General features: G+C 44.3%; 1 protein-coding gene across 3 annotated transcripts in view; it reads left to right on the top strand.

Annotated features, from left to right (window-relative positions):
* The window catches only part of LOC140426775 (dihydropyrimidinase-related protein 3-like), a 281,060-nt gene that overhangs the window by 144,484 nt on the left and 112,648 nt on the right, over window positions 1-23,928 (top strand). For all 3 annotated transcript variants that reach the window (XM_072511931.1, XM_072511930.1, XM_072511932.1), the window contains exon 3: window positions 2,053-2,237. In XM_072511931.1, coding sequence (XP_072368032.1) covers window positions 2,053-2,237 — 185 coding nt within the window. The remainder of the gene's footprint in view (window positions 1-2,052; window positions 2,238-23,928) is intronic.

The raw sequence follows: 23,928 nt of genomic DNA, 5'->3' as shown, positions 1-23,928 counted from the left end.
TACCCAGCCAGCTCAGCAGTGAGGGACTACAATTGACTGCACTGTCCCTACACTACGGAGGGAGGAGGGGATTGATGAGGTGGTGCAAAGGGAAGTCAGCCAGGACTTCCTGCTGATCATTTTCCAGTGATGACTAACGAATAGAGCACATCGGATATAAGAATAAAGAAGTCGTGCTACAATTGTACAGGGCTTTAGTGAGGCCACAGTTGTAGTACGGTGTAATGTTTTAGCCTCTGCTCCTTGGGAAGGATAAATTTGCCTTAGAAGTGGAGCAACAAAGATTCAGTAGATTGATTCCTGGAAGGAAAGGATTGTGCTGTAAGAAGAGATTGAGCAGAATCGGTCCATATTCTCTGGCATTTAGAAGAATGAGAGCTAATCACAATTTCACAGAATTGTTATGGTACAGAAGGAGGCCATTCAGCCCATCATGTCTGCACAGGCTCTCCAAAAGAGCATTTGTGCCATTCCCCTGCTTTTTCCCATACCCCTGCACATTGTTTCTATTCAAATAATCATCTAATGCCCTCTTGAATGCCTTGATTGAATCTGCCTCCATCACACTTCCAGGCATTGCATTGCAGACCCCAACCACTCGCTATGTGAAAAGGTTTTTCTCACATCACGTTTGCTTCTTTTGCAAATTACTTTAAATCTGTGCCCTCTAGTTTTTGATCCATTTATGAGCAGGAACAGTTTCTCCCTATCTATTCCATCCAGCCCCTTTCAAATTGAAATGCCCAAGGTCCTGAGAGGGCTTGGCAGTGTAGATGCTGAAAGGATGTTGCCTTTGGTTCGAGAGTCTAAAACAGAGATCGTATCTCAAGATAAGGGAAAGGCCATTCTGGACAAAGATGGAGAGAAATCTCTTCACTCGGACAGTAATTATTGAAATTTCTTACCACATCAGCTGTGATGTTCAGTCATTGAGTTATGTTGATTATTTGTTTTGTTTAAGAAGGTGACCGTTTCTTTGATGTTTTGGCCGTAAGTACATTATTCAGTCCAAAGTTGTGTCGTGGAGATGAGGAGAGTGATAGGTTTTTTGTATCTGCAACTCAGTTAGCTGACTTGACCACATTTTTACAATGGGGCTTTGTATTTATGTAGATAGATTACAAAATGGATGCTATTGACTAAGGGACCCTTGCATGTGTTGAGTGAGGACAGAATTGGACTCCCTGCATCCCCACATCACTTAACTATCAAATATTCTGCCAACACTACCTAGATACATCCATGAAAACTAGCCATTTGGTCAGGGTACTGCGCTTGGCCATATGGGAAACAGCATCAACTGAGCTGTTCGAACATAGAACATAGATTGGTACTTATAGGGAGAATGGCAGAAAGCTATGAAGGAGGGGGGAGGGGATGGATTAATACAGGAGGTGTGTACCCACACATCCCCACTCCACAAAAGTGAACGTAAGGATTTATTTAAATGAGCTCATCCAGTAAGACAAAGAACAGCCTCAGTTATTGTTGGTGATTTCAGCCATGTTGGAGGAAGAGGTGCTGTCATTGACTCCAGTACCTCTGAGTTAGGGAGGCTATACCTCTCCGGGGTCCAACTCCAAATCACTATCTCGCCGCACCTAAAATTGGTTTTGTGAACATGTGGTGACGTCGGGGTCGGATTTGACTGTGGTGTCTTGGCCATTATGATTCATTGGATGAGTGAATTCAATCAGGAGGGGTGGAGTTGTCTGAAAGAAATAAAACTGAGCTCTTTCTGGGCAGATTCCCATTTAAAGCCCACTTGGAAAAAGAGACGGACAAGAAAGATGGAGGAGGAAGTGAGATGGTAACTCTTTGTTTCACAGCTGAGGCAACTTTGATTCAAGGTGGATGCTTGTAACGAGAGACCCATATCCAATTGAGGCACATAGACCCCATAGCTATCTCGGCGATTGCCCTCTTAGTCTGCTGATTAATTTTATTTTGTGATTCACTATAAAATCAAATGGAATGACTGCGTTCTGCACACACGGCAATTAGTATTTAAAAATAAGAATAACTCTGAGCTTGCTTTGTTTTTCTCATCAGACAAATCGGCGATAACCTGATTGTCCCCGGAGGTGTGAAGATCATTGAGGCTCACGGCAAGATGGTTATCCCCGGGGGGATCGATGTGCACACACGTTTCCAGATGCCCTACAAGGGCACCACCACTGCTGATGATTTCACTCAAGGAACGAAGGCCGCCCTGGCAGGTGGAACCACTATGATAAGTGAGTCAAGCAGCTTCCTCATTCATATTTAAAACCGCATCCACGTTTTAAAAAAACAAGCCTTTTCAATAGAGCTAATGGACCTTTTAACAGCACCCCTCAGCAAAGCACTTTGCATGTGGAAAGAAAGCTTCCTGCATGAATATGTTTTGGTTACTCATGTTTTAAATCTGCAGCATCCCACAATGACTTTAGTTTTCTGACATCCGTGATAAGTGTGTCGGATTACAGATGCGGATCTTTTGGGGTTTAAATTAAAATTGAACCCCCACTTGTATGCTTTCCTTTTTGGTCCGCCTTGAATTGCCCTTCCCTACTGTCCCCCGATTCCAAATGATGGCCGATCGGGGATTAATCGCAAAGACTAATGGTGTGCAAGGCAGCCTCACCCTGAATATTGTGTGCAGTTCAGGGCATGTTACAGCTGCTAGGATATCCCGGTCTTGGAGAGAGTACAAAGAAAGACATGAACTGGACTAGCCGCCTGAGTTATGAGTTATCTTACATGACATAGCTGGGGTACAAGGGATATGAGACAAAAAGGTACTTAAAATCCAAAGTAAAATGGGTAAATTGAATCCCAGAACATTTGCAATCTGAATGCGTGCTCTGGAGAAAATGGATGTAAATTCAATTTTGAATGGGAAGGATGTTAAGATATAACTTTTCCTCATACAGACTTTTTTATAAGCGCAGTGAGGGATGTTAGTGTTGGTGAATGGAACTCTTTCTCATTTCAGTGACCCAGTCAGCAACTGGCTAAACGCAGTAGGAAGATGCAGCGTAAAGCTCCTTCCACTTGCTCTACTACTCTGATGTTGTCCATATCCCACATCAGCCACCCTTTGAGTGTGGTTGTCACCTTAATGTTAGTTATTCTGTTTGATCACAGTGTGATAAATGGTTTAATCAGTGCGACCTCTTAAAACTGCTTTAATACAAATGATTAATTTCATTCTGGTTCCAGGAGACCAGCTCCCTGAGTCTACACAGATAAGTTCAGCTTATCCCAAATACAGTTGGGTAGATCCTGGAAAAACTGGATTTATGATTCTACTCAAAGGGTATGGGAGCCAGATGGTGCGGCATAAATACAAGAGTTGACACATAGACTCGAGTTGAATGAGTGCCAGTGATTATTAAAAAAGAATTATATTGTACTTTTAAAGGTAGGTTTCTGATATAAGTAGCCTTGCACCCCTGCCGAGACAGAAATTTCTTGTCACTGTGAGACGTTGTTCCAGATACAGGGTCCCGGTGGTACTGTCAGACCCTTGTTTTATCCCGGTTGTTAGGAAGACAGAGTTGTATGATGACCTGTGACGGAGAAGCAGAGCAATAAGGAAAATTTGCATTTTCTTATAATGTCAGTGGAATTTGTCATTGTTTTTAAGAATGTTGGCAGAGGACTTTTAAGAGTTTGTTCCCTTTACAATTGAAGCAATTTACAATTTTTTGGAATAAGAAATACTGGTCCATGAGACCCTTGTCCAGAAAGCAATACCAATAAGAAGGAGGTTAATACCAGAAGCCATGGTCTGAGGCAGACAAAGAAGAGCTACAACCAGGAGAGCTGGAGCGTGACAACATTCAGCACACAAAAATGCAGACACAAAGAGAAAGCAGATAAAGACAGAAAGAGGAATTCAGAATTTGTGTGAGGAGAAGCCAACAAAGCTCTCCCAAAAGAACCGTTTTCTGTTTGGCACAAAGAAGAAAAATAGAATTCCAGAAGCACTTGGGGAAGTGATGTATGAATGAGTCAAAAAGAACTGAATCCTAAAAAATGATGGTGAATAGTTCAGTCATTTAATAGTGCTAAGAGTTTGTACCAGAGGACCAAATTCTGATCGCATGTTGTCAGTTAGTCAGTCAAAAACAAACTCTGGAAAGTTATGCCATCAAGACTGACGTGACCCATGTCAGAGAGGGCTGGTGGACTGTATCCAGGGGTTTTAGATGGAATATGCCTGCTGGTGGTTGTGACTCAAGGGCTGAGGCAATCGAGTTGGAAAGATTGTGAGATTGCACGTGGTTTCACAGTTGTGTAGTGTGGGTGCTTGTGGTTGTGTTAGACAGTTGTGTAAAATAGTTTCAACTATTTAAAATGAAACTTACCTTGTTATTTGAAGTAGCATTTGCCTGTTAACTTATGTTTAATATACATTGATTTTGATACGTATTAAAGTAAAGGTTAGCAAAAGTGAAATATTGTTGGTAATTTCTTAATCTGGGGTCGTTTGGTAAATTTGATCTACAAATTTCGCTGAGGGGATTGTAACATAATTTCTGTCAAAGTGCTGGTGCTGTACATTCAGCAACCCCTCGTGAAAAGGCCTTATCTGGGGCAGCATAGGGTTTGTGATATAAATGGGCATTACATTTTGAAAGCTTCTGTTTGTAAATGGTGAGCATGCATGAACCCGAGAGGCCAATGTTTTGAATTTTTTGCTTTTAAGAACCATCAACATGTGCTCCTGTGCAGAGTTTTCATGTGACAAATGCTTTTAGACACTTCACAGCAGAGTGGGTCAGACACTGAATAACGTAGAAACATAGAAAATAGGAGCAGTGGTATGCCATTTGGCCCTTCGAGCCGGCACCGCCATTCATGATGATCATAGCTGATCATGCAACCCAATAGCATGTTCCCACTTTCCCCCCATATACTTTGATCCCTTTACCCCCAAGAGCTATATCTAACTCCTTCTTGAAATCATGCAAAGTTTTGGCCTCAACTGCTTTATGTGGTAGCGAATTCCACAAGTTTAACACTCTCTGGATGGAGAAATTTCTCCTCATTTCAGTCCTAAATGGTCTACCCTGTATCCTTAGACTGTGACCCCAGCTTTTGGACTCCCCCACTTTCGAGAACATCCTTCCTGCATCTGCTCTGTTTAGTTGTGAAAGAATTTTCTAAGTTTCTGTGAGATCTCCCCTTATTCTTCCCAACTCCAACGAATATAATCTTAATCGCTTGATCTCTCCTCATCAGTTCCACCATCCCTGGCATCTTTACCGCGTGTTGCACCTGCATGCTTCATTTCAGCAACTGGCGTTCAAGGACACCGAAGTGGCATTGCACATTCCTTTCGCCTAATCTGTAGCAATTTAGATAATCTCCCTTCCTGTTTTTGCTACCAAAGTGGAACACCTCCCATTTATCCACATTATGCTACATTTGTCATGCTTTTTCCCATTCACTCAACTTGTCCAAATCACACCGAAGCATCTCTGCATCCTCCTCACAGCTCAACCCCCACCTAGCTTTGTATCATCTGCAAATTTGGAGGTATTACATTTCGCTACCTCATCTAAATCATTAACATATATTGTGAATAGCTGAGGTTCTGATCCCTGCGGGTATCCCACTGGTCACTACCTGCCATTTGAAAAAAGACCCTTTTATCCTACTCTTGTTTCCTCTCTGCTACCCAGTTTTCCATCCATATCAATGTACTACACCCAATTCCATGCGCTTTAATTTTACATCCTAATCTCTTATGTGGGACCATGTTGAAAGCCTTCTGAAAGTCCTAATAAACCATATCCACTGGCTTCCTTTCTTCAACTCTACTAGTTACATCCTTAAAGGATTCCAGTAGATTTGTCAAGTATGACTTTTGTTTTGTAAATTTATGCCGACTCTGTCCGATCCTACCACTGTTTTCCAAGTGCTCTGCTATTAAATCTTTTATAATGGACTCGAGCATTTTCCCCACCAACAAAAGTCAGGCTTTAATTCACCGTTTTCTCTCTATTTCCCTTTTTATATAGTGGGGATATATTATTTATCCTCCAATCTGTAGGAACTGTTCCAGAGTCTATAGAATCTTGGAAGATGACCATGATTTCTAGGATCACTTCCTAAAGTACTCTGGGATGTAGTTTATCAAGCTTTTGGGGATTTATTGGCCTCCAATACCATCAATTTCCCCAATACCATTTCTCTACTAATACTGATTACCTTCAGATCCTCCCTCTCACTGAACCTGTGTTCCCCAGCATTTCTGATCCATTTTTTGTGTCCTCCTTTGTGACCAAAGTATGTATTTAGTTGGTCAGCCATTCCTTTGTTCCCCATTGTAAATTCCCCTGTTTCTGACTGTAAGGGACATAAATTTGTCTTCACCAATATTTTTCTCTTCATATACCTACAGAAACGATTACAAGCCAGTCTTTATGTTCCCAGCAAGCTTATTCTCATACTCTACTTTCCCCTTCTTAATCAATCCATTTATCCTTTTGATGATTTCAAAATGCTCCCAATCCTGAAGCCTGCTGGTTTTTTTCTGGCCAATTTGTATGCCTCTTCCTTGGATCTAATACTAACTCTAATTTCCCTTGTAAGCCATGGTTTGGCCACCTTTACCCTTTTATTTTGGACCATACATAAATAAACAACTGTTGCAGTTCACCCATGCGCTCTTTAAATATTTATCATTGCCTATCCACTGTCATCCCTTGAAGTAAAGTTCCCAATCCATCATAGACAACTTGCGCCTCATACCATTGTAGTTTCTTTATTTAGATTCAGGACCCTAGCCTCAGAAACCTGGTGTTTCTCAGCTCGTCCCATGCAGATTCCACATCGTCGGAGCTAATATCCTTCCTCATTATTGCATTAATTTCCTCTTTAATCAGCAATGTAACCCCACTGTCTTTTCCTGGGGTGGCATGGTAGCACAGTGATTAGCACAGTTACTTCACAGCGCCAGGGTCCCAGGTTCGATTCCCAGCTTGGGTCACTGTCTGTGCAGAGTCTATCCTGAATATACATTATCCGTTTCCATCTATGTGTGTGATTAATTAATTTACTTTATTGCAAATTCCCTGGAGCTTAAGGCACAGAGACTTAAAGCTTGTCTTTTTAACATTCCTTGTCCCGTTCCCATTATTTTTCACTGTGATCCGGTATGATTCTATCCCTTGATTTCTTTGCCTTTCACTTTTCTTATTCACAGTTCTGTCTTTGTTCTTGTCTGTGTTTCCCTCTCCTCTCCTTGTAAGTCCGACTTTCTTTCGGACTCCGTAAGTGCATCCGGTTTTAGTTTAGGCAAGTACCATGGTCGGCGCAGGCTTGAAGGACCAAAGATCTGTTCCTGTGCTGTTTTGTTCTTTGCGTAAGTTCCCATACTTTTGTCATTTTAATTTAAACCTTCCCTAACCAGTCTAGGGGCGGCACAGTGGTTAGCACTGCTGCCTCACAGCGCCAGGGACCCAGGTTCCATTCTGACCTTGGGTCACTGTCTTTCGAGTTTGCACGTTCTCACCGGCATCGTCTCAAAAGCTCCAGATTCGAAGCTAGCACTCCGTTCCCAATCTTTCTCTTTCTTGCGCTGTTTATCTCCCTGGCTTTGCTCACAATCGACACTCTTCTGCGCGCTCTTTTATCTTCCTGGTTCTGCTCTCAGTCTCGCTTTCTCACACTCTTTTATCCTCCCGGCTCTACTCTCCGTCATGCTCTTTCTCACACTCTTTTATCCTCCTGGCTCCATTCTCCCTCTCACTCTTTCATCCTCCCGGATTCACTCTCAGTCTCGCTCATTCTCGTGCTCTTTTATCTCCCCAGCTCTGCTCCAGTGAGAGCTGGGGAAAAGTTAGGAGGGAAATGACGCAATCCTGAGCTAGAGGCAAATTTTGAAAAGGGATTTTGCAGATCGGAGAGATGTAGCATTGTCAAAAAGGATTGCAACAAAAACAGCTTGTATTTACATCTCATCTTTAATATATTATAAAAAGAGTCCAAATGTTTTTTTTTTTAAATGGTGTTAAGCCAAAATAATATTTTTGGAGATAATGATGCGGGATTTAAAAAAAGAGAGGTGAAGATCCAGAAGAATGTTGAACTATTGTGCAAACAGGCCATTTGGTCTATGTTGGTGTTTATGCTTCACATGAGCCTCCTCCTGCCCTACTTGATATGTTTTTCAACCTGTCTTTCTATTCCTTTCTCCCTCATGCACTTATGCAATTTATCCTTTAAGTGATCTATGCTACTGGTCGCAACTGCTCCCTATGGAAGCACGCTCCACATTCAAACCACTCCCTTTAATTCTCTTGCTAATTAACCCAATAAGGAATTCAAATTAAACTACTTTCCCTGGAAAGGGGGGCCATGATGAGTGAAGTTTGTGACATCACCTGTGAAGCCAAGGGAAAGGTTTCACAGTTGTTCAAACGCCAAAGCACAGAGACTCTAAATAATTTCCCCTACGTTAAAAAGTGCTGACACTTCACAAAATAATCTGTTAGCTGTGAGGTGCTTTGAACTAATCCTGAGATGATGAAAGACCCATACAAAAGTGCAGGTTAATTTGTCCTTTACTTACCTTTGCAGGGCATATATCCAAAGCAAAAAAAAAAAAAAATCACATTTTGTTCTTTTCTGTTGCATAAAGCCCCTTCGTAATTGCTCAAGATTTGAATTGTCTGCTATTTGTTGGTCCACACAGAAATGTATTTACTGCCAATTTTTACTTTGGGTATGGTTGAAATATTTGGAGTGTTTTTTTTGTTTGGATAGTAATTGATGGATGAGTGAATTAGCGTTATGTCCTCTACAAATAATCACCATCCAAATGTAATCTACAATCCAACAGGCTGTTTGTATTGTCACCCACGGGCCAACTATGTGTAACAGCAACTTGCATTTGTATGGTGTCATTCATGTGCCAGAATGTCCCAGGACTCTTTACAGGATCATTATGAGACAGAATTTGGGTCCAGGTGGCATAGACATAATGGGACAGACCATTCTACCTCTTGGTAGAAAGTTAGAGGGATGGCAGCGAAGGGAGTGCAATGTTCCTCCTGCAGGATGTTTGAGGTGAGGGATGCCGTTAGTGTCCCTGCTGATTTTACCTGCAGGAAGTGCTGCCATCTCCAGCTCCTCCAAGACCGAGTTAGGGAACTGGAACTGGAGTTGGAAGAACTTCGGATCATTCGGGAGGCAGAGGTGGTCATAGATAGCAGCTTCAGGGAATTAGTTACACCAAAGATTGGAGATAGATGGGTAACTGTAAGAGGGACTGAGAAAAAACAGTCAGTGCAGGGTTCCCCTGCGGTCGTGGCCCTGAGAAACAAGTATACCGCTTTGGATACTTGTGGGGGGGGGGACTTACCAGGGGTAAGCCATGGGGCACGGGCCTCTGGCACGGAGTCTGTCCCTGTTGCTCAGAAGGGAAGGGGGAAGAGGAGCAGAGCATTAGTAATTGGGGACTCGATAGTCAGGGGCACAGATAGGAGATTTTGTGGGAGCGTGAGAGACTCACGTTTGCTATGTTGCCTCCCAAGTGCAAGGGTACGTGATGTCTCGGATCGTGTTTTCCGGGTCCTTAAGGGGGAGGGGGAGCAGCCCCAAGTCGTGGTCCACATTGGCACTAACGACATAGGTAGGAAAGGGGATAAGGATGTCAGGCAGGCTTTCAGGGAGCTAGGATGGAAGCTCAGAACTAGAACAAACAGAGTTGTTATCTCTGGGTTGTTGCCCGTGCCACGTGATAGTGAGATGAGGAATAGGGAGAGAGAGCAGTTAAACACGTGGCTACAGGGATGGTGCAGGCGGGAGGGATTCAGATTTCTGGATAACTGGGGCTCTTTCTGGGCAAGGTGGGACCTCTACAGACAGGATGGTCTACATCTGAACCTGCGGGGCACAAATATCCTGGGGGGGAGATTTGTTAGTGCTCTTTGGGGGGGTTTAAACTAATGCAGCAGGGGCATGGGAACCTGGATTGTAGTTTTAGGGTAAGGGAGAATGAGAGTATAGAGGTCAGGAGCTCAGATTTGACGTCGCAGGAGGGGGCCAATGTTCAGGTAGGTGGTTTGAAGTGTGTCTTCTTCAATGCCAGGAGTATACGAAATAAGGTAGGGGAACTGGCAGCATGGGTTGGTACCTGGGACTTCGATGTTGTGGCCATTTCGGAGACATGGATAGAGCAGGGACAGGAATGGATGTTGCAGGTTCCGGGGTTTAGGTGTTTTAGTAAGCTCAGAGAAGGAGGCAAAAGAGGGGGATGTGTGGCGCTGCTAGTCAAGAGCAGTATTACGGTGGCGGAGAGGATGCTAGATGGGGACTCATCTTCCGAGGTAGTATGGGCTGAGGTTAGAAACATGAAAGGAGAGGTCACACTGTTGGGAGTCTTCTATAGGCCTCCAAATAGTTCTAGGGATGTAGAGGAAAGGATGGCGAGGATGATCCTGGATAAGAGCGAAAGTAACAGGGTAGTTATTATGGGAGACTTTAACTTTCCAAATATTGACTGGAAAAGATATAGTTCGAGTACATTAGATGGGTCGTTTTTTGTACAGTGTGTGCAGGAGGGTTTCCTGACACAGTTTGTTGACAGGCCAACAAGAGGCGAGGCCACATTGGATTTGGTTTTGGGTAACGAACCAGGCCAGGTGTTGGATTTGGAGGTAGGTGAGCACTTTGGGGACAGTGACCACAATTCCGTGACGTTTACGTTAAGGATGGAAAGGGATAAGTATACACTGCAGGGCAAGAGTTATAGCTGGGGGAAGGGAAATTATGATGCCATTAGACATGACTTGGGGGGGATAAGGTGGAGAAGTAGGCTGCAAGTGTTGGACACACTGGATAAGTGGAGCTTGTTCAAGGATCAGCTACTGCGTGTTCTTGATAAGTATGTCCCGGTCAGGCAGGGAGGAAGGTGCCGAGCGAGGGAACCATGGTTTACCAAACAAGTGGAATCTCTTGTTAAGAGGAAGAAGGAGGCCTATGTGAAGATGAGGTGTGAAGTTTCAGTTGGGGCAATGGATAGTTACAAGGTAGCGAGGAAGGATCTAAAGAGAGAGCTAAGACGAGCAAGGAGGGGACATGAGAAGTATTTGTCAGGAAGGATCAAGGAAAACCCAAAAGCTTTCTATAGGTATGTCAGGAATAAGCGAATGACTAGGGAAAGAGTAGGACCAGTCAAGGACAGGGATGGGAAGTTGTGTGTAGAGTCTGAAGAGATAGGCGAGATACTAAATGAATATTTTTCGTCAGTATTCACTCAGGAAAAAGATAATGTTGTGGAGGAGAATGCTGAGCTCCAGGTAAATAGATTAGATGGCATTGAGGTACGTAGGGAAGAGGTGTTGGCAATTCTGGACAGGCTGAAAATAGATAAGTCCCCGGGACCTGATGGGATTTATCCTAGGATTCTCTGGGAGGCCAGGGAAGAGATTGCTGGACCATTGGCTTTGATTTTTATGTCATCGTTGGCTACAGGAATAGTGCCAGAGGACTGGAGGATAGCAAATGTGGTCCCTTTGTTCAAAAAGGGGAGCAGAGACAACCCCGGCAACTATAGACCGGTGAGCCTCGCGTCTGTAGTGGGTAAAGTCTTGGAGGGGATTATAAGAGACAAGATTTATAATCATCTAGATAGGAATAATATGATCAGGGATAGTCAGCATGGCTTTGTGAAGGGTAGGTCATGCCTCACAAACCTTATTGAGTTCTTTGAGAAGGTGACTGAACAGGTAGACGAGGGTAGAGCAGTTGATGTGGTGTATATGGATTTCAGCAAAGCGTTTGATAAGGTTCCCCATGGTAGGCTATTGCAGAAAATACGGAGGCTGGGGATTGAGGGTGATTTAGAGATGTGGATCAGAAATTGGCTAGCTGAAAGAAGACAGAGGGTGGTGGTTGATGGGAAATGTTCAGAATGGAGTTCAGTTACAAGTGGAGTACCACAAGGATCTGTTCTGGGGCCGTTGCTGTTTGTCATTTTTATCAATGACCTAGAGGAAGGCGCAGAAGGGTGGGTGAGTAAATTTGCAGACGATACTAAAGTCGGTGGGGTTGTCGATAGTGTGGTAGGAAGTAGCAGGTTACAGAGGGATATAGATAAGCTGCAGAGCTGGGCTGAGAGGTGGCAAATGGAGTTTAATGTAGAGAAGTGTGAGGTGATTCACTTTGGAAGGAATAACAGGAATGTGGAATATTTGGCTAATGGAAAAGTTCTTGAAAGTGTGGATGAGCAGAGGGATCTAGGTGTCCATGTACATAGATCCCTGAAAGTTGCCACCCAGGTTGATAGGGTGGTGAAGAAGGCCTATGGAGTGTTGGCCTTTATTGGTAGAGGGATTGAGTTCCGGAGTCAGGAGGTCATGTTGCAGCTGTACAGAACTCTGGTACGGCCGCATTTGGAGTATTGCGTACAGTTCTGGTCACCGCATTATAGGAAGGACGTGGAGGCTTTGGAGTGGGTGCAGAGGAGATTTACCAGGATGTTGCCTGGTATGGAGGGAAAATCTTATGAGGAAAGGCTGATGGACTCGAGGTTGTTTTCGTTGGAGAGAAGAAGGTTAAGAGGAGACTTAATAGAGGCATACAAAATGATTAGGGGGCTGGATAGGGTGGACAGTGAGAGCCTTCTCCCGCGGATGGAAATGGCTGGCACCAGGGGACATAACTTTAAACTGAGGGGTAATAGATATAGGACAGAGGTCAGAGGTAGGTTCTTTACACAAAGAGTAGTGAGGCCGTGGAATGCCCTACCTGCTACAGTAGTAAACTCGCCAACATTGAGGGCATTTAAAAGTTTATTGGATAAACATATGGATGATAATGGTATAGTGTAGGTTAGATGGCTTTTGTTTTGGTGCAACATCGTGGGCCGAAGGGCCTGTACTGCGCTGTATTGTTCTATGTTCTATTAGTTAGCCGGGTAGGTTTTGAGGAGCGTCTTAAAGAATGAGCGTGAGGTGGAGACAGTTAGGAGGGAAGTTCAGTACTTGGGGCATACAAAGCTGCTGCCAATGGTGAAGTGATAAAATCAGACCTACGACATTCCAGATTAGGAGATGTACAAAGGTCCCTTAGCACTCTGTGGCTCTGACCATTTGGGGATTGGTTTGTTAGTGGCCACAGATCAATTTTTTCTTCTTTTGAGTGTTACATTACATAGGAATTAGGAGTAGGAGTAGACCATTCAGCCCCTCAAGTTCTTCCTTGCTTTCTGTGATTTTTGTGTACCACACAGTAACGTGCTGACTATGTGTGAGCATGACAATTCTTTAGACTTCCAGTGCCTGGAATACATATTTTAGGATTGTTTTTGAGCCAAGGCACTTTTTCCCCAGAATGTGTTTGTTTTTAAAATGGATGGAAGGACACACAAAAGTGACAACATATTTCAAGTTAAATAGAAATAAGGGAGTTATAATCAGTTGGGTTATATTTGGGTTCCATTTAGTTATATATGTGGAAGATAGTTCCTCAGATCCTTTTTTTTGAAAGAAATGCAGCATTTGCTACATCTCTTAGCAACATCAGAAGGAATGCAGTGAATTAAGTGGACTGTAGTGTCTGTAATGCAGGCAGATGCATCAGTCAATACGCACATAGCAGAATCCCACGAGCAGCTGTTGGGTAGTTTTTTCAGCAAAGGAACCTTGACCAGGGCGACAGAAGAAGTCTCTGTTCCTTTCGTATTGCCATCAGGGTTTGAACCATGACAATCTGACTGAAATGTGGGAGTGTTCCAAATTGAGCCAAATCTGATCTTAAGTATATTTTGAAGTCCACGTCTTTACATCAACTTCTAAAGATCAAGGGCTACATTTTTTTTTTTTTCTAAATATATATAGTATATAAACTCTGGGTGGACTTTCATGTTGCTTGAAGTGAGGACTTTAGCTATTCAGTGTCAACATCAAGCACTCCAGTGTTGAATACAAGTGCATATTTGCTGCTGAGTAAAGCTCCCTGTTTGGTAACCGAACAATGATCCTTCATACTTGACCTCAGAACAGGGCTTCCTACTGTACCTGTGACATTTGGAGTTCCCGCACCAGCAGTCACTATGGTCACGTGGAGGGATGACTGCCAAACTACAGTGCTTTTCATGCCAAGTTGCAAACTGTTGGTGCAGTAGCTGGCTCAGTGTTCACCAGGAACCATGTTAAAGTGAGGTAAATCCATCTCGCAATCATCGAGGGAGATGGGAGGCTTTCCTCTCTTATCGGTCTTAGTTAGCTTCAAGCCGAGTGCTTACCTTCACTGTGTCTCAGTATTGAGGTGAAACACAGGATTGCAATTCTTTTGTGTTTCGCATTACTTTTTGCAGGTCTGGTCTAGGAAGGTTTTGATATCAGAGTGAGGGGGAATAGGGAGTGAGTGTGGTCCCAAGCATAGATCAAAGCACAACCAGTCATTGAGATGATGGTAAATACTTGGCAGTCCCCAAAAAATATCGAGAGGGAAGTTGAAATCTATCACTTTGTTGATTGCTTAACCTGGGCCGGAATTCTCCGGCAGTTGAGATTCTCTTTTCCTGCTGGCAGCGCATCTTCGCCTGTGGATTTCCTGGCAGTGTGGGGTGGCTTCAATGGGAAATCTCTTTGACAAGTGGTGGGAAGAGAGAATCCCACCGCCAGTGAACGCCATGCCGCTGGAAAATATGTGGCTGGGGGAACGGAGATTCCCGTCTCTTGAGCCCTCTGCTGGTGCCCGGGGTAGACAGGTAGTGGGGTTGGGGTGGTTCCTCTTGGCCATATGGGTGACACTTGTGGCTCTTTCGGGTGGATGTAAAAGATCCAATGCTGTAATCCTGAGTTCTCCTGTTTGTGGGAGCGTTTATTCCAAAAACAGATTATGTGGTCATGTATCTCGCTTCTGTTCTGGTGACCTGAGCAATAAATTGGCGGCTGCAGTTGCCTATTCAACCCATTCGCTGCACTTCAGACATGCTTAAATGACTGCGATGTAGTTTGAACTTACTGAAGTTGTGAAAGGCAGAATATAGATCCATGCTTTTTCATTTGTCATCCAAATGGTGATTTACTTTATTCAGTCATCTGATTTGATTGCTTTTGGCCATTTATATGATAGCCATTGAAAACTTTGTAATGTTTTTGTCAGATTTATTATACAAGGTGACCAGTGACCTTCAGCAATGTGCCACAAATATGCTAAAAATGTCATGCCTGTCATTTAACAACCGGGGCAATTTGTGACATGCGACTTTCAGAACCGAGCTGCGAAAAATTGAATCAGGCCAGATTTAGATTCCTAAAGCTGTAACGTGCAAGTTGAATCTTCCAGCGTCACATCCCTGATAAAGTGAAGTGTGCAAGAATGTATTTTGTAATGAGCACATTCCTACTGTTCAAAGTACTAAATGGGCAAAGATTCACATGCACTTCTCACTTCCTCTTCTACATGTCTCAGTCGACAGTAGAAGTTGGTCAAGAGTGTGCACATCCCAGCAATACTGTTAAACTGGACAAATTACAGGAGAGTGGCTTTACCAAAATAGATGTGTACCTTGGCCTGGATAGAGTCCAGAGGCCGCAGATGTCAGAGCTAATCCCATGGTGTCGTCCTTGTATCATGAACAGTCAGTGGGAAAAGCTTTCTGGTGGGCTGAGCTTCGGGAAGCCAAAGGGCAGAGTTTTACGACCTCTGCGGCAAGCCAGCAATAAAACAGCTGCTGACTTCCAGTGGTGCATGAGGATTAAGCTTAAGGAGGATGTCAGGAGGAGAGCAATGTTGTGTTTAAGGCAACCTCACCAGTATTTTGTTGCTAATCTGTGGGTGCCCTGGCTTCCTCCCACATCATACTTGGTGATCTAAAGGACCTACATATGTCAGGAAAGGAACGTGACCCGGCAAGAGGAAGAAGGAGGAAACGGAACTTGGAATTAAATAGCACAATTCCACAACCCCAGGATGTCCCAAAGCGCCTTATAGCCAATGAAGTACTTTTGAAATGTCTCCACTGTTAATGTGGGAAAGGTGGCAGCTAATCTTGTGTACGAGGTCCTGCGAAAACAACGTGATGATGGCCAGTTTATTATCTGTTGGTTGAGGGATGAAAATGTTAGCCAGGATCCCAGGAAGAGCTTTGCTGCTCTTCTTTTGGATCAAGCGTCCACTTTAAATGGGCGTCTTGATTTCACAAGAGCATAATTATATGGATCGACAGTAGTGAGTGGTGTGGAAGGAGGGATCGTGATGTGTATTATTTTTGAGAACAATGGAGATGCAAGACAGAAAAAGAGACGGAAGCAGCAAAATGTAAGTAAATTAATATTTTTCAAAATTCCCTGTCCAGTCCTTCGGGAATTGTGACAGGACAAAAATGACTTCCATTCATGTGCAAAGCGTTATCCACTTTCAGTCCTATTTCCTTGAATGTTGGAAACTTATGGCCCCTGAGAGAGATAGTTTTCCACTTTATTTCCTGAAGGCGAACATCTGAGAGCGCTTAAAGATTGATTTGTGAGTACAGCTTCGAGATTGCCAAAGGAAAAAAAATCCTGTGCAAAGCAAAGTGTATGTTAAGAAGACAAAATTAGTAACATTTTCTAAACGTTCGTTGATAAAAGAATGTGATGCTCCCAATCATTGCTTGCCCTTGACCTCTTAACTTGTGCTGAGTTGGGCAGTGATTTGCTTCAATAACAGGACAGTTTCTCAAGAAAATAAGCTCAAGATATGAAGTTGCTGATCACCATCTTTGTAATTTACATTGGTAGTTCTGTGATAGTCTACTGAACATTCCTGAAATACTTAACCACATTCATTATGTCAGCGGGCCTCCTCATGCTGGTTCCTCTCCAGTGGGGGTTGATCTACACATGCTCAAAACAGCTATCAGGATTTCAAAATAAAGCAAATTACTGCGGATGTTGGAATTTGAAATAAAAACAGAAAATACTGGACAAACACAGCAGGTCTGACAGCATCTGTGGAGAGAAAAGGGAGCTAACGTTCCGAGTCTGGATGTCAAAGCTAGAATTTCAATTCTGTGTTTCAGAAAAACTAAATGACAGTTGGTGGTTTGGGACAATATTCAGTAAATAGACACTGAACTAGGAAGCCAGTTCTGGCATCTTGCACATCCCTCATTTCACTTACTGCACCATTGGTGTCCACGTCATCAGTTGTCTAAGCCATGAGCTCTGGAATTTCTTCTGCTGTCCTTTCTGCTTCATACCTCACATTCTTCCTTTTAAGATGTTGCTTAAAAAGAACACTTTTTGCTTCAACCGAGCTTTTAATCACCTGGCCTAATATGAGCTGCTTTGGTTCAGTGTTTGGTTCTCCTGTGAGGAGCTTTGGGAATTTCAATAGTGTCAAAGATGCTATGGGCGCGATTGAAAGGCCTCATCGTGCCTGACTTGGTGACGCAGCGAGGATGTTAAATCTCATGATAAGCCTCTCGGGCTTAGCCTTCTCGGGCTGGTTTAGCACAGGGCTAAATAGCTGGCTTTTAAAGCCGACCAACGCAGGCTAGCAGCACGGTTCAATTCCCGTACCAGCCTCTCCGAACAGGCGCCGGAATGTGGCGACTAGGGCCTTTTCACAGTAACTTCATTTGAAGCCTACTTGTGACAATAAGCGATTTTAATTTCATTTTTTCATCTCGCGGGATTTACGACGTTCGGAACGCCTCTTGAGATCTAACAAGATCTCGCCCTCACTGGGCGGGGTCCAGATTTGCATATTTCTGAGCTATAAGTTAGTAGAGCTACGAAATAAATGACTTGGTGAGGATATCAATCGTATCAATCATGCAAGAGGCTATGTAAGAAAACAGGGTCAATATTACTTAACGCAGCAAGGTTGTTGGAAAAGATGATCTTTTCATCTTGAATATTGTAACTTTGAATTATAAGCTATGTCGCTGGCTTTGAAAGCAGACCAAGGCAGGCCAGCAGCACGGTTCGATTCCCGTAACAGCCTCCCCGAACAGGTGCCGGAATGTGGTGACTAGGGGCTTTTCACAGTAACTTCATTTGAAGCCTACTTGTGACAATAAGCGATTTTCATTCATTTTTCATGTATACAATTCATCATGTCTTGAGCGCAGAATAGGTAGAATGATTGTTACAGGGAATAAAGAGACTGCTAACAAAGGCTGTATGAGAATCAAGGCTTGGCACTGGGCTGGGTGGAATCAGGTCTCTTTTATATGACAATAGGGCCCGTATATTTGCCATAATAGGGAGCTTGTCGGCCCCAAACATGGCATGCACGGTTGCACAGTGGGTAGCACTGTTGCTCCAGGGCCCCAGGCTCAATTACCGGCTTGGGTCACTGTCTGTGTGAAGTTTGTACATTCTCCCTGTGTCTGCGTGGGTTTCCTCCGAGTGCCTCCCACAAGTCACGAAAGATGTGCTGTTAGGTAAATTGGACATTCTGAGTTCTCCCTCTGTGTACCCAAACAGGCGACGGATTGTGGTGACTAGGGGCTTTTCACAATACTTAATAGCCGTGTTAATGTAAGCCTACCTGTGACAATAAAGATTATTATTATTATATCCTGTTTCAGGGGTTAGTGGAGCACATGCATGGCTCATGGAGACAGCCGGCCAGTTAAATCACCAGCTGCCTCCACTGCAGTGGGATCTGGGTAGGCCAGGAGCATGAAACCCAGAATGTGTAGATTAGACCAGGTAAGAGAGTGTCAAAACTTGGATTAATTTAGATAGCCAGGGCACCCCTTTGGAGAGCTAAGTTAGTCCTTTGGATGTGGTCCTGGGACACCTTTGAGAACCTATGGGGTTTCTCTTTATAAGTAAACATGATTGTGTGTAAAAATGTATAAACTCATTGAGACTGTCAAGCCTTTAGAGATCTGTCAATGCTGCCAAAGAACTGTCAAGTTGTCAAAGCTGCCAAGAAACAGGCAAAAGAACTGTCAAAGGATATTAGGGGCGGGGGTTTTCTGGTCACACCCACCCTGAGATTGGACATTCCTGTCCGAGGTCAATGAACATTAAATGGCCTGCTAAATTTTCTGTCCTGCTCGTAGTTATATCCGCAGAGGACGTGACTGGAAAATGTACCCCTAGGCATTCGGCATGGAAGAGGTAAGGGTGAATGGTGGTGAGTTGCAGCATGGGTTGGCACTAAGTTGGCATAAAACTGAAGAGCTGGTTCTTGTTTAACTTCCTTCTGTAAACTTAATTAAGCACAGTGCTGGAGCACAGAGGCAGGTCTTCTGTATTGTTCAACACTGCACTTGGCTGCCTCTGCATGCATTAGGGGGCGATGAGCCCAATGTCCAATCCAGCCCACCCCCCAGGAACAAAATCCCAATTTCGGGTGGCCATTTCTAAAAGGCAGGTTGGCTGAGCCGTGAGTTCTCCTAGCTCTGCACACTCGACCTCGGGCCAAAAACCATGGTCCAAGTTTCTCGGAGTATGGGAATCCTGGGCCGGGATTCTCCGAGCCTCAGCACTGAAATCGCGCTTGGCGCGGGGGCGGAGAATGGGGACCGGGGTTCTCCGAGCCTACGTGCCGAAATCGCACTCGGCGCGGGGGCGGAGAATGGGGTCTCAGTCCCGCGATCGGCTCCGATGCTAGGATGCGATTCTCCAGCGACAGAATCGACGCCAGTCGCATGCGCGCAGTCGATGCGCGCTGGTCGGGGGCTGTTGAAAGAGGTCCCCTCGGTGATTCTCCGCGGTCGACCGGCCGAGTTCCACCGCCGTGGTTCCCGTATGGCTTCACCCGGCCGGAGCTCAGACTCATGGCAGCAGTGACTGCCCGGTGGGGGGGCAGGGGGATCAGACTCCGGGGAGCCTCCACGACGGCCAAGCCCGCGATCGGGGACTACCGTTCGGCGGGTGCGCGCGATCTGGGGGTGGGGCCTATCTTCTTCCGTGCCGGCCCGCTGTGTGGCTCCGCCATGTTGCACATGCATGCGCGGACCCACGGCAGGAAGTGCAGCACCCCTTATCGGCAGCAGGAGCTGCGCAGCGCACGCCAGGGCCCTGCTATCCCTCTTGAAGTCGGAGAACCACTCGGACGTTTTGAAAAAGGTCTGGAGTGATTAGGCCCGTTTTCCGGCGGGTGTGGGGACATAGCCCCATTTTCGGAGAATTCCGGCCCTGGTTTATGTTGTATATAATGTTAATTTCAAAATTGAATCCAGTCAGTGTAAACTAAAATGGCTGTCTCTGACATTTTAAAAAGAGTTCAAGGGTTATTTTGCCTCTTCAGTAGCTGTCAAAGTTCTTTTGGGATGGATTTTCATCAGTTGCAGTAAGCAGTTGGTGCCTTTTAACTCGGGGAAACTAATCTAATTTAAGAGAATGACATTTTTAGCAAATTTAAAATGGTCAACGTGGCTGTCTTTTTCTGTTCCGCTGTGAAGCCATCAAAATTTAAGTTATTGGAAATAGTGTCAGCTTCAGAGTTAACCAACGGTGTGATTGGATTAGTGTTGACATTTTATTCATGGGCCCGTTGGGTAAGCACTAACTAGTTACCATGGCTGTCTACCTTACTTTCCTGATTGAATCCTGTGTGAACACCATTGCCTGTGCTTAATTTATATCCAATTAATTAACTATTTTGGTGCTCTTTCCTTCAGGGAAATCTTCACACCCTGGGCTGCCCATATTTGTTTTTTTACGTTTCACCTGACGAGGGGGCAGCTTTGGTGCACTGGGACGTTAGCCTTGGAGAAAATATAATTGACTCATTATGACTTCCCCACCTGCGCCCCGTTGCTGTTGCTCCTCATGTCTGTCCTTACGTGCATGACACAATTGCATAATTGAGTTTCGCAGCGAGGGACCTGAAGATGTTGTAACTGAAAATTGGGGCTTGCATTGTGATTCCTCTCGTTGAAACCACACTGTAGTTTCAGAATGTGAAGGAGAGGTTCTGCAGCGTCTGGGCTCTTCTACCTTTGTGTCCCCCAGCATTAGGAGGGAGCAGTCCCATGCTTTGGATGTGGACATCCAGAAATAGGAGGGTGCCACTCCAAGTACATTGGTGGATGGTTCCGGGAACAGGTGGTGCCTCGTGTCATACCTCCTCCCCCCACTACTGTCTGATAGAAAAAAAAGACCTGGGTTTATTTGGCTCCTTTCCACAGTACATTCTTGAGTGTTTTCAGTCAACAAAGTACATTAGAAGTGTGGTCACTGTAATAATGCTGGATGGACAGTGAGGTATAGGGGTTCGCTAAGTGAAGCAATCATTGAAGACCCCTCTGGACATGTCAAAATGGATGATTGAGGTGGAGGTCCTGAAAATCTTGACAACCACCAGTCACGGAACTTTGGGGAGGAAAACTGATGTCAGTAAGAAGTGTGAGCTAGGAAAAGAACCTGGAATCAATTCCAAATTACAGAGATGAAGCTGTAAAATTCAAATGACTCTATTGGGTTCTGTTCGTTCAAGTACTCAATAAACCATTTCCCCTGCATTACAAGTGCTGATACTTTGCAAAGAAATTTTTTGACTGTGAAACACTTTGAGGTAATTTATTTAACAGCCATAAGTTTCATTGTTAGCAGGTACGCTTGGGGCTCACCTGTGTCTAGATTTCTCAGCAGTAACTGGGTGTCACGAGAAATCTGGCGTCAAGCTGGAAAAGTTGCACTTGGGTTTGTTTTGAATGGGTGGAAGTGGGAATATGTTGGGAGGGTTTTGGTAGAGGTCATGTGGCAAAACCCCTGGGAAAGTACAGAAGATGTCGTGAACTCTATTGCGTAGGTCCACCATTGTTAACGCCATTGAATACTTAAGAAATTGGGGCACTTTTTTTTCTATCAGACAGTAGTGGGGGGAGGAGGTATGTATGACACATGAGGCACCATCTAAATTGGGGCCATAAATGTGCCCAAGAAAGCAAATGGTGCTGCAGGAGGAATAGGAAAGCTCAGTGACCATAACCCTGTGAGACGTTTACACTTGTGAAATGAAAATCACTTATTGTCACAAGTAGGCTTCAAATGAAGTTACTGTGAAAAGCCCCTAGTCGCCACATTCCGGCGCCTGTTCGGGGAGGCTGGTACGGGAGGGTGCAGTGCACCCTCTTCCTCAGGAACAACTACAGAACAATAACTGCTGGAATATTTATTCAAATCCAAATGTGACCGACTTGCAGGAGTCCTGCCGTTTCGAGTCTGCAGTAGTCCCCAGCATGTTTAGAAGGAGTTTTTCTTCATAAAGATTTCAATTCACCCCTAGAGAAATGGCTACCTTCTTGAACTCTGGATAGTATTAGTCATGTTGGGTAACAACAAAAATAAAAACACCATAGCAACGATGTTAGCTAAAACAAATACACGCATAGCAACAGAAATATGGAAATTTGGGACGGCTCACGGTATACAACCAAACGTTTCAGATATAGATTTCACCATGGTGATGATAAATGGTGCCTCAGCTCCTAGGTATTAAATCTTCCATATTTCTGGAGTTTGGCAGATTTAAAGTCTTCAGCTTATTTGTTGACCTTTTGACTGACATCAGAATCATTAGGCTTACTACAGAAATATTATTTTTGCTGTTTTAAGTCTTTAAACAGATTCGTAAAAGTACATTGGGGATTTTAAGAATCTCTCGGCCAGCGTGCCTGGTGTTGTTTTTTATTCCCCTTCTCTCCTTGCCTTCTAGTTTCTGAAAAGTGGTGCAGCTCAATATAATGACTCCTTGTTCCCTGTGCCAGTGGAGAAAATATACATAAATCAAAAGGGAAGCTTGCTTTGAGTCTGCTGTGAAAGTACTTTGTTACTTAATTGAGGAGACAAGTTCTGAGTTGGGAGAGATGGTGCGGGAGAGTGGCGGTTGCGGGGAGGGGATGCTGGACGAGGGGGAGGGGGGCAGCTGGCATTGGGGGTGGGGGGAGGTGCTGGGGGTGCTACTGATACTTTTTGGACAAGATGTCTTTACACAAGAGAATTAAAAAATGAAATGCAGCCCAGATTCAGATCTGAGCATTCAAGTGTCTTTCGCTTGTTATCCTTTACTTGTTCTGCAGGGTCTTCAAGCTCTCCAGATAAATTGGAGCTGAAAACTGAAAGACACGCTCGCCTCCTTGATAGGTAGCACAAGCAGAACTTTTGGAGGAATAGTTTGAAAGTGGATCCTCAGTAATTGCAGTGACTCCCCAGGGTTTCCTATTCTTTCTTTTAATTTTGTTGTGTGGTTTTGAAACCCCCCCCCCCTCCCCGGCTCTCCCCATCCACCCCCAGGGTCTCTGGAGGTATTTGCATGGGGAATTGGTTTGTGCAGTGGGTTAAAACATTAACCTTTCAACATCTGATGCCTGGCTTTGAACCCAGCCCAGGCATGGTTGGGGTCTCTTTGTTAACTAGCAGTTTCTTCACAAGAAAGATGATGGATTTAAAAAAAAAAATTCTTCTGTATTTGAGATTTACTCAGAATGGACTTTGGTTGCCATGGGCAGCACGGTGGTGCAGTGGTTAGCACTGTAGCCTCACATCGCTGAAGTCCCAGTTCGATCACGGCTCTGGGTCACTGTCCATGTGGAGTTTGCACATTCTCCCCATGTATGGGTGAGTTTCGCCCCCACAACCCAAAGGTAGATTGGCCACGATAAATTGCCCCTTAATTGGAAAAAAAATTAATTGGGTACTCTCAATTTTAAAAAAGAATGGACTTTGGTTGCTTTTCAATGATGGACCAGGGAGACGCCATTTCACAAATCTTTTTGCAGTTCGCTATTCCATCTTGACTGTAGCAAAAATGGAAGGAGAAAGTCTCAGTATTTCAGCAGGTACAGAAGGAAGATACAGCAGCATGACTGAAACACTTCGACTGGTTATTCTGAACGACGCATAGAAAAATCACACCAGTGAACAAAAGTAGAAAGAGGGAGAGAGAGAGAGGCTGAAAGAAAAAGATTGACGCACGCGAAGGCAGAGACAATGAGAACCATGCGTAGAACAAAGAGGAAATACA

Source organism: Scyliorhinus torazame, chromosome 7 (assembly GCF_047496885.1).
Source record: "Scyliorhinus torazame isolate Kashiwa2021f chromosome 7, sScyTor2.1, whole genome shotgun sequence".
NCBI lineage: Eukaryota > Metazoa > Chordata > Chondrichthyes > Carcharhiniformes > Scyliorhinidae > Scyliorhinus > Scyliorhinus torazame.
This window is presented reverse-complemented; position numbering and strand designations above follow the sequence as displayed.